At 41.6% G+C, this 18,960-nt stretch overlaps 1 protein-coding gene across 1 annotated transcript in view; it reads left to right on the top strand.

Annotated features, from left to right (window-relative positions):
• Positions 1–18,960, top strand: part of LOC117881893 — a 190,362-nt gene that overhangs the window by 26,031 nt on the left and 145,371 nt on the right. The window contains exons 2-3 of the mRNA XM_034779691.1: positions 1,674–1,795; positions 11,606–11,653. Of these exons, the coding sequence (XP_034635582.1) occupies positions 1,674–1,795; positions 11,606–11,653 (170 nt within the window). The remainder of the gene's footprint in view (positions 1–1,673; positions 1,796–11,605; positions 11,654–18,960) is intronic.

The following is an 18,960-nucleotide window of genomic DNA, read 5'->3' on the forward strand; positions in this document are numbered from 1 at the left end:
GGGACGGGCCGGCAGTGCCGGGGGCCGGGCTGGGGACCGGTGGTGCGGTGCCGGGGGCCTGGGGGCCGGGGACCGCAGTGCTGGGCGGGCTGGGGGTGGTCGGCCGGGCCCGGGGCCGGCACCCCAGGGCCGGGGCCAGCCTGGGCCGCGCCTCCTCCCCCCACACTCCCCTTTACCTGCTTCAGGCTTCCCGCTACTCAAATGTTCGCGGGAAGTAGGGGAGGGGGCGGAGACTTTGGGGAGGGGGCGGGGCTGGGGGCGGGGGCCCGTGGAGTGTCCTCCTTTGGGAGGCACAAAATATGGTAACCCTATGTCCGGGTAAATCCGGACGAATGGTAACCCTACATAAATCCTTTGCCCCACTGCCCATGGAGCAACAATAGGGGCTGTGAGGGACAGTTGTTTTTCAGAAACCAGAAAAGGCAAAATGATGAGCAGCTTTCAGTGCAGATAGAGGTGGCAGGGGACTTTTATCACCCATTTCACAAAAATCCAAATATTTCCTGTGTGATATCCAATGGAGTTTTTCTTTGTGATACATTACATATTAAGAATTGTTTTGTTCCCTTTTGTTTCTGGAAAAGAGATCCCTTTCCCAGTGTTCAAAATCTTTATTTAAATACCATCAAGCAAACCTATTTCAGAAGCTAGTGCCTGAGTATGGAAGTATACTTGCATTTTGGATATTTTTTAGCAGAATTTCATGAAGCCGTTGCATCCATTGCCAAATAGAAGAGCTGCAGTTTAAAAAAACAAAAAAGCTGGCTTGAACAAAGAAAGCTTTAAAAAGCCATCAGCGTATATTAGCATACTTTATTTAATCATCCTGTCATTAAAACTATGCTTTGCAGCAGAATTTGAAACTGTAACCTACTTCGAAGAAAGTCATAAAGAGCCAGACTTCCAAAATTAAATTAAAACGGCAGGTGCAATTTTGTGTGCATTTGGATTGCACGGATTTATACACCTAAGATTTTGCATGTGCAAAAAATAGTTAATTTATGCTTGCAAATACAGTAGGCATGCACAAATCCAAGTTTTTGTGGGTGCAAAAGCTTGGATGTAAAAAACTGAGGATCAAATTCTCTGCTGATGTAAATGACCACACTCTGCTGACATCAACAGAGCCAGTTTTCACCAGCTAAAGATTTGACTGGTGGGTGCAAAAACTTAAGCACAGTAAAGGCTTGATCATGGTAAGGGCTGAGCACTCCTAAGAAGTGTTGGACACTCAACTCCCAGTGATGTAAGTTTAAGGCCTCAGCACGTTACAGGACTGAACTCTAAATTACCCCTTCAATATCAGAGGCTGCGTTTGATGCACCTTCAAAAATTAGGTCCAAAATGTTAATTCTTTTTTAAAACAAAAAGCACTAAGATGCACAATGCACATTCTTTATAAGGGAGTTTCATGGGACAGAAATGTATTTTTCCTGATAGATTGCCTTTAAGGACCCTTTTGAACACATTATCTCCACAATGTTCCTTAAATTTGACTGTTTAAAATAGAATAAGTTGGAAAACTCCCTTCAATGTGTTTTCAATTGTAGACAATGGCACTTTCATCCAACAATTTTGAGGAGATAACTTTTAATTGCAATAATAAGAACCACATGGGCTATGATTGATGCAAACCTGATGTGTTCTCTTACTTTATTAATCTTTTTAATTAGAGTCAAAAGAATGCTTTATCTGTCGAGAAGGAGACGAGATGGGTTGTGACGCTCTGCTGCACTTCTGTGACTGCAAAAACCTGATTGCTCACCAGAAGTGTGTGTTAACCTGGATACAAAAGGTGAGGGAACTAATGCAGAATATTCTCTTCCATCTTGTACTGTGCAGAGTGAAAGACAATCTACCATATGTTGGTGTACTGTTATGATGAGCTTCCATTGGTTTTATTTGTGTTCTATAAACCTTTTACAAACATATGGTTACAACCTCAAGTGAGGGTGAGAAAAGGAGGTGTCATTTTAAAACCTCCAGATGTCAGAGCACTTACTGACCAAGGACCCAATCCCACAAGATACTGAGAAAATCCTATAAGGTTCTGGGTACCTCAATTCCCATTAATTTCAGTAGGAGTTGAGGGTGTTAAATTCTTTACAGCACCTTGTAAGATCAGATCCCAAGTGGCAACAGTTTGAAGCCATTATGATTTTGTATGTTATGAACTACACAATAAGAGTGAGATGCTGACTTGGAGGGGTTTCCACAACTGTTGTTTAATTTTATGTCAGAACTGGTTAATGTGTTCACAAGCCCGTAACATATTAAAGGTTTGGGTTCAGTTTTCCCCATGGTTGAAACAATTGCAAACTAATAGGTAAGGTTTAGGTTTCATATATTTACTTAGGGCTTCCTGGCTTGCCAGAATTGTGAGCAGGACTAGTAGCCACATTGGAAAACATCATGTGACTTTTCCCATTTATTATAATTGTTCTTTATTGTATTAGTATAATTGTTTTCTATCGTGACAATAGCGTATAACTAGGCACCAAACCAAAAAGCAAAGGCAAGACCTCTGTCTCAAAAAGCTTACATTCTAAAAGTATTACATATCAGGGCTTTGCGCCGAGAGGCATAAAGTGACAAAGTGTGGGTTAAATAGAGGGGAAAAAAGTACAGGAAATGTATAAACTTAAGATCTCGAAAGGAGACCCAAAGCTTTTGTGTTATACCTGGTTTTTGTGGTCAAAACCACACATTTTGCATATTTTGATACAAAGCCCATAAATTAGCCTAAGTCAGCACAATAAATTAGTGAACCTTGGCAAAATGTTTTGCAAACCTGGACTCTGTTTCTCATTTGTAATGAAACAAAAGAGCAAGCAGTTTTCAGACTTTTGGAGTTGTGTGAACGTTTTGCACAGCTCTAGCAACAACATATAAATTACATGGATTTCAGCCAGTGTTTTGGCTTGGTATGTTGTGCTAGAATGTTAGTACGTTGACTTTGGGTCTGACCCAAGCCCTTTGAAGTCAATGAGAGTCTTTAGACTTCATTGGGCTTTGGATCAGTTCTCCTGTTATAAGGTGCTTTCTGGTGCCAAAGTGGGGAAGAGGGATGTTCTGTTGCCTGTATTAGTTGAAGGAAGGCAATGCAGAAAAAAATGAACTGTTAAAGAAATACTTGCCAGATATTTGTGTTCTGTTCCCCCTCAAATAAAATAAATACAAATAAAACAAAATGGACTGGGTTTGGTGTGGGGGGTGGGCACGGAATAGCTTGTTATTTCTTTTAACATCAAGAGCCTGATACTTAAAAGGCTGCCAATATAATTGGCTCCATCTTTGCAACTACAGTTAATTGCAGGCTGAAAATTACAAGTGCAATTAGTTGTTGGTGCAAATGCTAATACATCTGCCTCCCTGATTATGGGCTGGTCTTGAGAGGTGCTGAGCATCACTTCAATGGGAGCTGCTGCTGCTCAGCACCGTTGGGGATTCGGCTCTATGTCTGCAAGTTAGGTAATCAGATGGCTTAAATGCTAATATGTGCAGCTGTGAAACTGGAAGATAAGTTGAGACCATTGTAAAAATTGGGTCTTTTTATTAAGTTTACTGACTGAATGGCTATTTTTAGTCCAGCCAGTTCAGGCACCCCTTGCAAAAATAACTCAGAATGACCCAGTATCAGAGGGTAGCCGTGTTAGTCTGTATCCACAAAAACAACGAGGAGTCCGGTGGCACCTTAAAGACTAACAGATTTATTTGGGCATAAGCTTTCATGGGTAAAAAAACCATCTGAAGAAAAAATCTGCATCTGAAGAAGTTTTTTTTTTTTTACCGACGGAAGCTTATGCCCAAATAAATCTGTTAGTCTTTAAGGTGTCACCAGACTCCTCGTGTTTTTCAGAACACACAACTCCCTAGAACCACTCTTTAATGTAACAAGAGTGGTGCTAGGGAGTTAAAATATCCAGAAAGCCTGCATTTGTTTCAATCTGTCATACTCAGCATGGGGATGTATGGTGAAAGCATTGAGGGGATTATTGCATCCTGGGATTCCTAGAAGGGTGCCCTGGCAAACATTACTACACACATGTTTGTCATATCTAAATTATTAAGCAATTGAATTTAGCAGTAATGACTATGAATTAACCATCTGTCAAAGATAAGAAATGTCTACTTTAACCCACAGGCTGCCATAGATGCCTTTATTTGGTGCCCACAACATTCCTTTGGTTGCCAAAATGGAAAGTGGCAGCAGCACAAAAGTTAACTGAGGGGGATACATTCCCTTCCACGTTCTGAGAAATTATTTGCTAGATTGTTTCAGCCAAGCTTTAGCAATAGACTAGGAGTCGTTTCTGCAGATTGTTTTGATTGTGAGAAAGAATGACATCTTTAGATTGCAAATAATTTTGAATATTTCTCCCTTTCTAAGAATCAGGGGAGTTGATTTTTAATGTTACTTGAGATGTGATATATGTTATATAGAAGGTTCAGAATTTCTGAGGCCTACTGGGCCCTCAGTATAAATTTTCCTTTCCTTCATTTCCTTCCTTGTCTAAATGAGGCAACTAGGCCTTTTAAAAGTAGGGTATCAGCACCTCCAAACAACGTTGGAGCGGTCTGATACTACTTGAGTATCAGATATTTACTTGCCCATCTTGTTACTTCACCAAATCAAGAAGTTGAATTGCATACTCAATACCAGAGCAAAATTTCCATAGAAATGAATGGAATAATTCATCCTAAAAAAGACAGCAACTACTAGTCGATGACATCAAGTCATTCATTCATTATATATAATTATTTTTACTCTCTGCTTTTTACTCTAGGGGAACTTGCCTCCTTACACCTATTCTTTAACCTATGTTCTTTCACGCAGAACCTTCCTTAAGGTTTTTCTACATACATTACTAAAAAAAAAACTACCAGTAATTGTGTCACAGATAAACTATGCACTCTGAGCTGAATGGTTTGTGTATACACAATTGCTAGTTCTGGTAAAAAGAAAATGGGAAAACGTTTTTATTGATATTTTCAACAAAGTTTCCCATGTTTTGTCAGAAAAGTTTTATTGTGACTTGCACAATTATTTTTTAATCTATTTAGATAGTAAATGCCTGTAGAATGGTAGAAATACACTTGGTTCTGAGATACTTAGGCATCTTTGTTCCTACAATCAAGATTTGTTTACATTTTCCCATCCTCTAGCAAAATAATCAGGAGTGCTTTAAGACTTCTTTGTCTTTACAGCTTATATGAACTTCCTTATAAAATTTCAGAATATTTAACACATTTCTCTTGGCAGGAAAAACAAAAGCAAGAGCTTTAAGTGGCTGCTGTATCTAAAATTGTTTAAGTGTTTCTGTGTTCCCTGAAAGTACAGCAAGTTGTTTACTTATTGCTAATACCTAAAATAATTACATTTTGCACACGTGTCTCTTGCAATACCTACATATAGGCACAAGACCTGCTCATCAGCTCCACTGAGGGAAGATTTCTCTCTTCTCTCCCAGTTGTGAGGCTGCCAGGATCTGAAACAGAATTCAGAAATTTAGAGCAGTTACTTGGCTGCTCCAAGTTATGCCAGCTAGAGTGCTCACATAAACTGCCACTCTGTATGTCTTTATTGGAGGAATCCTCAACTGCCTGTTTGAGATAACGAAGGCCCTTTTGCACAGCTGGAGCAGGGTTGAGGATCTAGCCCAGGGTCAGAAAACAGGATGAAGCAGCTAAGACGTCTCATAAAATTCTCTTCTCCTATGTCAAATCTCTGTTTTGTAGCTACTCAAGAGGAATTATGTGTCTGCATTTATTTATCTAGATAATTGTCCAGAAGATCCTTCTTCAAGTTCAGATCAGATTCTCTTTTTTCTTCATCTCACATTTACAGGGTTGCTTTTCTGCTGCTCCATGACAAAGCTGCGATAGAACATGTGGACAGTGTAAAAAGAAACATAACTTTTCCTCCCTAGTTTGTAGTGAGTATAGGGGGATCATGTTGCTAGTGTTTTAAAGATGTCCCATATTTGGTACATAAGGTCAGTATAGGGTGGATGTTATGTATTTCTACAGTATTCACGTAATGGATCCTACATTGTGATACCAATATAGGATTTTGTACACTGTATGATTTTTGTATCAAAAATATTGTATGATGCAGTTCCTTTATAAATAACCTTTCCTTATATTTTTTTCCTAAAGTCGTCCTTCCATTTCCTTGAAATGTAGGTGGTCACCATAAGTTAACAACATTCTTTCTACTCTCCCTACATCTGCTATGTGTTATCTGGTACTCACCTCTGACCCTGATATTCAACACAAGAATAAGAAGAACTGCATCCTATTCAGCTGGCTGCTTGCACTTTAACTTCAAATGATCAGTGGCTGTTGAATTAGCATGTGCCAGGAGCAGAAATTGCTGAGGCAGCATCAGGGCAATTCAAACAGAGCTCTTCCATCTTCTTTTACATTTGGGATAATTAAGCAGGCCTCCAGGAATAAGCATGTCAGCAGAGTATATTTTTAGGGGGGAAACTTTTATATAGACCAGGGTTAGGCTTTCCTGAAATAAAACAAGTCTAATATTGATTTATAACAGGAAGAAATTTGACAACAAAATATTTGTTTTTCTTACTTACTGAGTCAGTACATTGTACATCTACATAGAGAATCTGTATCATTCCCTGCAGAGACATTACTCTCGAAAATATTGGAGGCCCAGACTCTGGATTAGTAGCATTTTACTCCAGGACTAATCTTATACTTTGATGGGTCTATTCATAGAGTAAGGTGCTATTCACTGTGAGTAAGAGTATCAGAATCTGAACCTAAATGTGAAGGTTCCTTTCGACCTTATCACATCAAAACCCTTCTGATATTCTCCCGCCCCACAAGGAGGAATTAGAATGGCTTATTTGGACCTTGTTATGGAGGAAACAGGACTGCTGCCTTGCCTGCCAAGAGTGGAATGATTAAAACTTTGGGAACTGCCCAAAATAGAAACAGAATCAGTTTGTTTCTCAGACTTTTTGTCCTTTCTTCTTCCTTTGATTGGTGAGGTGTGAGGGAGTAGCCTCTTACAGACCAATAATCCTCAAACCCACAATCCCACAATTTAAATTATGGCTCTAGTTATACAGTGCTATTTGCTGAACAATGCGGTTGACCTATGTGATAATCTCCAGCGTCCTGTAGTGTTCTACAAGATCCTCAAACTCTCTTCTGCTATATTTGATTCCCTCTGCAGCTGCTTTTGAAGTATTAAAATGTAGATTTGAGAACTGGCAGTAAGGCAAGGAGTGTGTCTTACTGACTGTTTATGGCTGCCAAAACATGTCTATCCCTTGGTGGTTGACAGTAAAGCATATGGTATTTATGCAGGTCCCAAGTGCAAGAGCTCATTGTACCAATGAGTCTGCCACAATTTTAAAGTGATGGACTCACACCAGGAAAAGCTGTTCTTCTGATGGTGATAGATCAGTGCATCTAGGTACAAGGCCATCATCTGGGCTACAAATGTAGGACTACTCAGTGACTCAGATTTTTTTCTTAAACGGCTCTGCTTCACTTGCCAAGTATATATCTTTATGCATATCTGTATTTATATTTCACACCACTGACCAGGGAAAAATAGGTGCTGAAGATGCTAATTATATAATTACAAGAGTATAGTAAAACCAAATGAAGGATGATGAAGAAAAACTCAGTAGAACTCATGTTAGGAAATAAAAATCCATGTATTACTTTTAGACTGTAAGCTCCCCATTCTGAGTACAGTGCCAGCTAGTCAAAGGTGAATTCAGATGACACTGTGAAGGGGATCTGTTTTCCTGTTCCCAATGTGTGCATGCACATCTAATATACGTATGTTTACAGTAGGCAGTTTTTTATTTTACCAGCAGATTAAGATACAATTCTTAAACAGGTGAGCTTCTCACCCAAAATCCATTTTTTTTTTTTGAGAAAGGGCATACTGAAACAACAAGGTTAGCAAAGAATTTTAGAGGTGTTATAAAGGACTGAGTTTGCACCGTGTTAAAAGTCATGAAAAAATCTATCTTTTGGCTCCCTACTGACTCTGACTATTTTAATAAGTGGTTTGGTTAATTTGAAAGGTAGTTCCCTGAGTAGGAGACTTGGGTTTCGGACATTACATCAAAATTGTATGTGCTTAGGGAACACTCCTGAAATGTGTGGGCTTGGGGGTTGGCTCTTTTTTCTTCTTCGGAGATTGGAAATTATTTGTGGTGGAATTCTTCTAGTTATGAGTTATTTTTTTACAACTGTTAAATAAATACTATGGGCTGATTCAGCCCCAAGTAGCCTGCATTCACTTTTTCTTTCTTATCTGAAAGAGTGTTGCAAGTACCTAAATACAATAATTGTGCCATTTGTTTGTCATGCCCTTTTTTGACTATGGGTTACTCAGTAGATGTCTAAAATTATCCTTAACTATGTTTTATAAAGCCCAGAACTGTAATTCTAAAATAATTATCTTAATAAGTGCTTCTCAGTTGCCACCAGGCAATAACTGCATCCCTGTCCTCTTAAAAGGAGTTTAAAATGAAGACACAAATTTCATATTCTTATTTAATTTTGTTGAGAATAAACTAAGAAAATAATATTTTAAATAATTGCATTTGGGTCCCTGTGAGATATCAGCATAATTTTACGTAAGATACCTTTATTTAATATGGATTTATTGATTAATAAAGAAACACATTCTGTTTGTAAACCAAATGATTGGTCCAGTGGCACAAAACAATAATGCAATGAAGCCTCTAATTCATTAAATTGGAATATAGGGATTGAATTACTAATTTATGTTGGTTTTAATATCATGTTATAAATTATACTATTCTAAAATGTAGGAGGAAAATATTCCCCATGACGGTGGTTACCTACAGTTCCAACTAGTAAGGTTATATATGACTCCAGGGAGATGAAGTAGGGGGAGACACTAGAGATTCTGCAGACTGACATGGTTCCCCAGGAATTTAGTGTAGTGTATGTTGCAATAGCCACAACTTTAAAAATCAACCAATTTTTTAAAAACACTGAAAGTTTTGTACAGAAGTCATTGTTAGAAACAGGTAGATATTGGAATACTGGCCTGTGAGATAACTGAACAAGAAGGTCAAGTATTAGAAAAAATTAACAGGGAGGGAGAGAGAGAGAGAGAGAGAGAGAGAGAGAGAGACTTCATAAATCTTAAGTGGTTTCAGTTCATTTCTGTCCATCTTAGCGTTTTTATTCAGGAAAAACATGCCTTAAAACCCTCATCTTCAGTATTTCACAGCCTCTTGTTCACGTATCCACTTCTGTGGTCTTTTTAGCTAAAGAGTCCCCTGCTTAAATGCCTCAAAAGCTTCTTTGAGAAACCAACAGAAAGTCCACTTGAACGCACACTAGATTATCTCCAAAGGTTCCATATTGCTCTTGGGTCTCCGCTCCCTAGTGCGAGACAGGCTGTAACTCCCTAGTTCTCAGACTTCAGCCTTGTGAGACACAGGCAAACCAACCTCCTTCGGAGAACTGCCAGGGTCTCCAGTGTGCCGCTCTTTCAAAAACGTTCTGTTTGTTTGTTACTGATGTACAAAGAGAAGCTTCCTGAGTAACAGGAGTATTTAATGGAATCCTTTCTCAGATCCACCGGCAGTTAGTCATTTCAGTGACTAAGCCTTCTTTTGGGGCTCCACTTCAGAAATCAGTCATGAATGTTCTATTATTGAACAGCGATTACATGCAATAAGGCAAGATTTTAAGGGTGGCCACTAATATTCAAAGAGATGAACATCTCCAATATAAATACCACAAATGGACTGAAGTTAACAAGAATCTATGAAATGGCATGAGAATGTTGATGAAACAAGAAAATCACCAGTAAAATGGCACCATAGGAAGGATACCACTATGATGAGACTATTTTAAACTGCAGGAAGGCTCTCTTTCTCTCTAGCATACACATTCATTTCTTTCTTTTGATTTCTGGTTGTATTTTGAGTCATCTCTCATCTGATTCACAAAAGGAAAGAGCAAGATTGTATGTAAACTATCCAGATTTAAATTTGAAATTGTTTCAGTTCTTCATGGGGAGAGGAAATTCAAACTTCCTTTCATAGTTAGATGAATGGGCTCAGCCTTGCCAGGATCGTAGCACTGCCTGAGGGTTGCTCACATCTCCCGGTGAAGTCAGTGGGAATTGAGAGTGTTCATCACCCCTGAGGAGCTGTTCATCACCTGCAAGGACTAGAAGCTAAGACTGATTATTTTTTAAAATGGGAAGTAGACTTACATGGAGCATGAACCCCCAGTTGTGACACTGGTATGGCAACTGTTGTGCCAACAGAGAGACATACACCCCACAGTTCCAGGGTTCACTGACCACAGGGACATTTTTTGAGTATAACATTCACAGAGGACATGACTCCCCATCTAACTCATGGCCAGAAAGAAATGTCTCTGTTGGTCCAGAACTACAGTGATGCACTCAGGTAGGTCACGGAATGGTCAGAATCTAAAAGAGACATGTACAACAGACTTTTGCTACAGCACCGCTTTTTGCTCACCATGTAGAACTTTTAATAGTAATACTATTAAAGTAAAACTTTGATAGCAGCCTTCAACTACCTGAAGGGGGGTTCCAAAGAGGATGGAGCTTGGCTGTTCTCAGTGGTGGCAGATGACAGAACAAGGAGCAATGGTCTAAAGTTGCAGTGGGGGAGGTCTAGGTTGGATATTAGGAAACACTATTTCACTAGGAGGGTGGTGAAGCACTGGAATGCATTACCTAGGGAGGTGATAAAAACCTTGGAGGTTTTTAAGGCCTGGCTTGACAAAGCCCTGGCTGGGATGATTTAGTTGGGAATTGGTCCTGCTTTGAGCAGGGGGTTGGACTAAATGATCTCCTAAGGTCCCTTCCAACCCTCATATTCTCTGATTCTATGATTCTACTCCTGACCAGATGAGGTACAATGCATTGTCTTTTTGTGCCCAGTTTTTCAGTTTTAGTGAGAGAGGCAGTGGCCTTGAACGGTATTTTCTAACATGTTAACCTGCTCCATTGCTGATCAAACTGTAAGCAGGTTTTACACTTGAGTGGGCTGACATGTCTGGGCTTTGTTCTATGTGTACATCTTGGGTTCATGATGGGGGTTTCTAAAGCCATTGTTTGTGAAGGATAATCATTTTTCCCTCCAAAGTCCTATTGAGTACTACAAAAATACATGATGCTTTTTTGAGGGCTTTTATCTCACCAAAGCTGCATAATATATATTTTCTCCTGAGAATGATGGTTAAACACCATAAACCTTGATTATTTCTAAAGGCTCAGAGTGGCTCCATGATCTTGAGCCCCAGTTTAAGCTGATTGTCCATAGTGAGTTTCAGGCTTATCTTTTTGTGCCTTATTGACCTGAGGAGTATTTAAGAGTGTTTGCATAAAATAAAAATGATAAATGCAAGAAAGGTGCAAATTATCAAATGTGAATCAGATTCTGGAGTAACAAAGCATTCACTTTTCATAATCGATTTGGCCCTGTTGTTCTTTAATTCTGCCAGGGAGATGATGCTAATATGTTTTATATTTATTTTCCTGGTCAATATAATTTTAATCAGTTTTCTTACTAAATGATTGTTTTTCTCTTAGAGTTCTGATAATCAAGATAGAGCAAGATGCAAAGTATGTACAGCTGAGGTAAGTCACTCAACTGTTCTTTCTATGTTTTCAAAAAGTACTGGATTAATGGAGGAAATTAACGATTTATAACCCACGTGTGAAAGGGATTGTAGTCTAAGTATTTGCCTATGTGTGTACTGAATTGCATGTCTAAATATAAGGTATATGTGTTCTATACCCAGTGGTTCTTGAATATTTCCAGTCCATGCATCCATATTAAAAATGTAATTAATGTTGTGACCACTCTCCCTCCATCCTCTCTCTGCCAAAGGACAAGCCTGCAGGTCTTTAACTGTTATTCCAACACACATGATACAGTGCAATCTGATCTCTTTCCTTTGCTACAGTTCTTGATGAGACCCCCTACCTTTTGTGGATGTGCATGCTGCTGCTATCCACTCCAGTCTGCCTCCTTCTATCATAGACAAACAGCAGTGGTAGAATTCCACAAAGTAATACAGGTGCATTTTGTATCACCAGAATAAACTCTCATTGAATGTTCATGTCCCGCCCAATTCTCTGAGGTGCTTCCATTGAAATCAGTTGGATCAAGCATATCTTTGGGATGTGACACTGTTACTAGCCGCTTGCAATTATACTAATTAACCCTTTCATGTGTGTCACATAAACCATAGCTACCATTATCTTTTGCCCTCCCGCACATCATTCCTACCCCCAGCCAATTAGGAGAAGTAAAAATAATGCTGGAGTTGGGGATCATCGAAGAATCCCACAGTCAGTGGTCCAGCCCAATCTTCTCCTTTTATTTCCTCCCTTTTTGCCGCTGGCACCCGATAGGGCCTCATTGTTACTCTGGCCCCAGGGTTCGTGACGATGTGGCGATATGTCTCGGTTGTTCGACCCGGTTTTGTCGAGAACACATCTTGATTACGGAAGATCATCTCAGACACCTCATTCTTCTGGTCTGGTGTTAAATCGGGAGACACTCTCACCTGTTTGGAAGGCTTGTTTTCCTGGGTTAGGTCTTTTTGGACCGTTGTGCATGCCTGTTGTGCATGCCAGGGTTTCAGAAGGTTAACGTGATAAATCTGTTCTGCCCAGTTCCCCAGGTTACACTGCATAGGCTCCTCAGCATTGGGACACTGTGCAGCTATGTGTCCCCACTCCCCGCAGGCATAACATCTGTATGGAGCCCTAGGCATTCCCCGGTCTCTTGGTTTGGGCAGTCTAACATCATGATCCTCTTCTCCCTCAGTGCTCCGACTCTTTGTGGCCTCTGATGGGCCTTCAGCCTCTCTCTCTTTTTCCACCTGGGCCCTCTTGGTGGCCAAGTCACCCGAACTTTAGGGCTTGGTGCTGCTAGTTTAACCCGGGGTGCCTCTTCCTTAACTGGTCGGGTCAGCTCCCTCGCTGTCCTTCGCCTCTCTACCAGGGCGACAACCTCGTCATAGGTGGAGGGTTCGTTCTGGTTTACCCAGGCATGAAGGTCTGGTGGTGGTCCCCTCATGTATCGGTCGATTACCAGAACCGCTAGTATCTCTTCCGGACTCCAGGACTCTGTTTGCAACCACTTTCGTGGGAGATGGATGAGGTCATACAATTGGGACTGCGGGGTTTTGTCTTCCTGGTACCTCCAACCGTGATACTACTGGGCCCGCACTGCTCTCGTTACCCCAGATCTGGCCAGGATCTCTGCTTTCAGCTGGGGGTAGTCTGCCGCAGCCTCTTCAGGCAGATCATGGTAGGCCTTCTGGGCCTCCCCACACAGGAATGCCAGACCACTGATCTCAAGGCCAGGCCTCCCATAGGGCTGTCCTCTCAAAGGCCCGAAGGTATGCCTCTACATCATCCTCCCATGTCATTTTCTGCAGCCAATGGCTGGCCCGTATGAGCCGCGTCCCATCATGGCCGTAATTCAGCTCTGTAAGGGACTTTACCTGGTTTACCAGTTCTCGCAACATAGCTCGGTCTTGAGCAGCCTGGTCCATCAGCAGGCGATTAGTCTCTTGCTGCAGCCACACTGCCTTCTGTTGGGCGGCTGCCTGGACACGGGTAGCCTCCTGCTGGACCACTGTAGCTTGTATCAGTGCTCGCACTACGTCATCCATCGTGGTGGAAAGAAATAAACCCTCTCCCCTTTTTTTTGTTTTGTTTTTTTGTTTTTTTTTTAAATCACCCTCCTTCTTCCGCCGCGCTGTGCACCTGAAGATCCCACTCCTGACACCGGTGTGACAAAGTTCCTCCTCTATCTTGGTGGGTGCTGCGCTTATTAGCGGATTCTTTTGCCTCAAAGATTCACCATGTGAGTTGGGGAACAGCCCAGAGACCTTCCCCTCCGGAAGAACCCACAGTCCAGGTCAATTGGGAGGTTTGGGGGGAACCCGGGCCCGCCCTCTACTCCGGGTTCCAGCCCAGGGCCCTGTGGACTGCAGATATCTATAGTGCTTCCTGTAACAGCTGCATGACAGCTACAACTCTCTGGGCTACTTCCCCATGGCCTCCTCCAAACACCTTCCTTATTCTCACCATAGGACCTTCCTCCTGGTGTCTGATAATGCTTGTGCTCCTCAGTCCTCCAAGAGCACACCCTCTCACTCTCAGCTCCTTGCACCTCTTGCTCCCAGCTCCTCACACTCACACTACAAACTGAAGTGCGCTCCTTTTAAAACCCAGGTGCCCTGGTTAGCCTGCCTTAATTGATTCTAGCAGCTTCTTCTTAATTGGCTCCAGGTGTTCTAATTAGCCCGCCTTCCTGAACTGGTTCTAGCAGGTTCCTGATTACTCTAGTGCAGCCCCTGGTTTGGTCACTTAGGGAACAGAAAACTACTAATCCAGTGACCAGTATATTTGCCCTCTACCAGACTCCTGTACTCCACTGGTCTGGGTCTGTCACAATGCGTAAATGGTATAGTGAGTTGTGGCAAGAGTAGAGGTAAATTGCCCATCATTTTAATTCTTCTAGAGTTGTTTCCATTTTAGCAATAGCATGACAAATCCATTATCTTTTTAAGCTTCACAGTAGCTGGACACTTGGGAATAAATGTGCTCCAGCTAGCACAAGAAGGTGAAAACTGTATCTTCCTGCACCAGTAATGGTTATTGTGTCAAGGGGGCATTTATTCCAGGGGAAGAGCAGAAGGTATTTCACCTCCGCCTTCCCCAGTGATTTACACCAGGGTGTGCGACAGGGATTCCTCAGGTGCTGAATCCTCCAGGTACTTTGATCTCTCCCTCACAACATATGGGTTCAGTTTTGGGGCATGTTCTGATCCCAACCCCAGTGGACTAGTGTTGCAGTCCTTCAGCCTACCTGCCTGCCATCTACTCTGCTTCTGCAGTATCAGATATTATGATGAGGACCACATAAGTACCTAGATCAGGGTTCAGCAACCTTTCAGAAGTGGTGTGCCGAGTCTTCATTTATTCACTCTAATTTAAGGTTTTGCGTGCCAGTAATACATTTTAACGTTTTTAGAAGGTCTCTTTCTATAAGTCTATAATATATAACTAAACTATTGTTGTATGTAAAGTAAACAAGGTTTTAAAAATGTTTAAGAACCTTCATTTAAAATTAAATTAAAATGCAGAGGCCCCTGGACCAGTGGCCAGGACCCGAGCAGTGTGAGTGCCACTGAAGATCAGCTCATGTGCTGCCTTTGGCACGCGTGCCATAGGTTGCCTACCCCGACCTAGATAGAGTGGAGTTTTTGCCCCCCTGGAGCCCTCTGTTATGGACCAGTCAGCTATAATTGATGAATTTGGACCTGGATCTCCATTAATACAGACTCAGTCATTTCTCAAATCTCCCTCTCATTCCCTCATCATTCTGCATAGCAGGTTATAGACTTGAATCAGGGCTCCATAAACCAACAGTTTTTAGATGAGCCCTTGTATAAATGGAACTTGGAATCAGAAACCAGGTGCTGCATCTACAAACCTCAAAGGAAAGGAGCTTATTGCTATTGTTCTCCATCCCTCCCTCTTTTTTGTAAGCGGTAGTCCTGAGTGAATCCAGCCAAAGGGAAGGAAGAAAGAAGTCTTACATGAAGGGTCAGGGTGACTGCACTTAGGAACTGGTTCAGAGCAATACAAAATGTTGATCGCTCAAAACAAAAAATAGGAGCAAGGAAAGTACAATGCAAAAGTGAGGTAAGCCTGTTACTCCCCAGTAAAGTTCCAGGAGCCCTTTAGGGGGCAGGTTCCAAGCAACCCACAGTTTAAAAAGCAGGTGGCTGAGATGTACACATGAAGGAGTTCTGATTATGCTAAATATAGGGGGGAAAACAAAGCTCGAGTGGTTTCTGAAGTCATAGCACCCTTGAAATGGATGTACAGACTTGATGTTTTCTTGTGTTGTATTCTATAAGCTTGAATAATATCACATTTTAACAGATTTTTTCAAAAAAATCAGATACAGAATACCCCTCTGCAGTGCACTTCTATTTTTATCAAATCAGCTTTTTGTAGATGATTTTTGCTATTGCAATTTTAGCTTCAGATACTTATGAACAGCTCAGTGTTTTGACGTCTGATGTCTCAGCCACTGAGCATCCATTTCATTCACATTATGCCAACCTACTGGATAAAATGCTGTAAAATATCCAATAGGATTTTCCCTCACATTTTAAAAATATAAGTAATGGCCTCAGTATCACAGCTATGAAATGCAGGTTTCTGGTGCATTGTATTTATTAAATCCCCCTGTTACTTCACACTAACTGGCAGGAGGTGTTTTGCTATTCAGAAGCCATCAAAGGCTCCTTTCTTGGTTACATTGGGTGAAACAATCATTGTGACAGTTACAGGTAATGGTATTTGGAGGGCATGGCTCCAAGGGTTCATTCTTTTTTAGAATGTTTACCTCACCTGACATATCTATCTTGGATGCCATTGTGTTTATTCATCTGTATATTATTTAAATAAAATTGGGCTAAGAAATAAGATCATAAGAACGGCTATACTGGCTCAGACCAATGGTCCATCTAGCCCAATATCGTGTTTTCTGACAGTGACCAGTGCTTTAGAGGGAATGAACAGAACAGGGCAATTACTGAGTGATCCATTCCCTGTCATCCATTCCCAGCTTCTGGCAGTCAGAGTTTTAGGGACAAGCAGAGCATGGGTTGCATCACTGACCATCTTGGCTAATAGTCATTGATGGATCTATACTCCATGAGCTTATCCATTTCTTTTTTTGAACCCAGTTATACTTTGGCCTTCACAGCATCCCCTGGCAATGAGTTCCATAGGTTGACTATGTGTTGTGTGAAGAACTTCCGTATGTTTGTTTTAAATCTTCTGCCTATTAATGTCATTGGCTGACCTCTGGTTCTTGTGTTATGTGAAGAGATCAATAATACTTCCTTATTCACTTTCTCCACACCATTCATGATTGTATAGTGCTGTATCATCCCCCTAATCTGAACAATCCTAGTCTTCTTAAGCTCTCCTTGTATGGAAGCTGTTCCATACCCCTAATCATTTTCGTTGACCTTCTCTGTGTTTTTACCAATTCTAATATATCTTTTTTTGAGATGGGGTGATGTGACGGGGCAACCGTCCCACTCTGGCAGAGAAAAAGTTAATGGTGCTAGGGAGGTTGCACAGGAAGCAGCCAATAGGACAGAGGCTGCGAGGAATAGCCAATTAGATCCCAGCAGGTCCATAAAAAAGAGAACTGCAGGGCCGACTAGGTCACTTTCTGATGGGAGCCCAGGAAGTAAGGACTGCATCCCTGGAGGGCTGAGAGAACTGTAAGCACTTTGGACAGAGCAGCGGCTGGTTCCTGGTACAGAGCAGTTGGGGCCCTGAGATAAGGGCAAAGAAGGTGCTGGGGCCATGGAGAATTAGCCCAGAGAAACAGAGCAGCATTGACTGAAGTTACAGAGGAGCAGCAGGGGGCTGCTATTTACAGAGTCCTGGGTTGGGGCCTGGAGTAGTAGGCAGGCCTGGGTCCCACCCACTTGTCACTGGGGAAATGGCTAGACTGTTGGACAGAGATATCTTCCTCCCTCCACGGAAAGGGAAAACACAGACGATGACCTAGCCAGAGGGCTGAGTCGAGAAGAGGATGCTGCGGTCAGAGACAGAGTGCCGGTCTGAAGACTGCAGATGTGGGCATTAGCCTCGAACTAATCTCCAACATGAGCGGGAGGAGGCACTGGTCTGTTGATGAGGGCTGCACCCCATGACTGATGACCAGAACGGCATGCAGTATTCGTTGTGGGTGTACCATGGATTTATATAGTGGCATTATGATGATTTCTGTCTTATTATCTATCCCTTTCCTAATGGTTCCTAACGTTCTGTTAGCTTTTTTGACTGCCACTGCAATTTGAGCAGATGTTTTCAGAGAACTGCCCACTATGATACCACTCAAAAAGATCCTGGAAACAGCTAATTTAGATCCCATCATTTTCTATGGATAGTTGGGACTGTTTTCCAATGTTCATTACTTTGTATTTATTAGCATTGAATTTCATCTGCCATTTTGTTGCCCAGTCACCCAGTTTGGGAGATCTCTTTGTAACTTTTTGCAATCAGCATTGGATTTAACTAGCTTGAATAATTTTGTATTGTCTGCAAACTTTGGAACCTCATGTTTATCCCTTTCTCCAGATCATTTATAAATTAAATAAATATATAAATAAATTAATGGAGAGATCCCATCTCCTAGAACTGGAAGGGACCTTGAAAGGTCATTGAGTCCAGCCCCCTGCCTTCACTAGCAGGACTAAGTACTGATTTTGCCCCAGATCCCTAAGTGGCCCCCTCAAGGATTGAACTCACAACCCTGGGTTTAGCAGGCCAATGCTCAAACCACTGAGCTATCCCTCCCCCCATGAATATGAATATGTTGAACAGCAGAGGTCCAGTACGGAGCCTTGGGGGAGCCAGTTATTTACCTCTCTCCGCTGTGAAAACTGACAATTTATTCCTACCCTTTGTTTCCTTTTTTTTAACCAATTATTTATGCATGAGAGGACCTTTCCTTTTACCCCCATAACTCCTTACTTTTCTTATGAGCCTTTGATATGGGAACTTGTCAAAGGCTTTCTGAAAATCCAAGTACACTATATTCACTGGATCACTTGTCCACATGTTTGTTGACCCCTCAAAGAATTCTAATAGATTAGTGATGCATGATTTGTCTTTTAAAAAGACATGTTGACCCTTCCCCCAACATATTGTGTTCATTTATGTGTCTGATAATTCTGTTCTTTGCTATAGTTACAACCAATTTGCCTGATACTGAGGTTAGGCTTACCAGCATGTGGTTGCCAGGATCACCTGTAGAGCCTTTTAAAAAAAATCGGTGTTAGATTAGCTATCCTCCAGTCATCTGATACAGAGGCTGATTTATG

Source organism: Trachemys scripta, chromosome 8 (assembly GCF_013100865.1).
Source record: "Trachemys scripta elegans isolate TJP31775 chromosome 8, CAS_Tse_1.0, whole genome shotgun sequence".
NCBI lineage: Eukaryota > Metazoa > Chordata > Testudines > Emydidae > Trachemys > Trachemys scripta.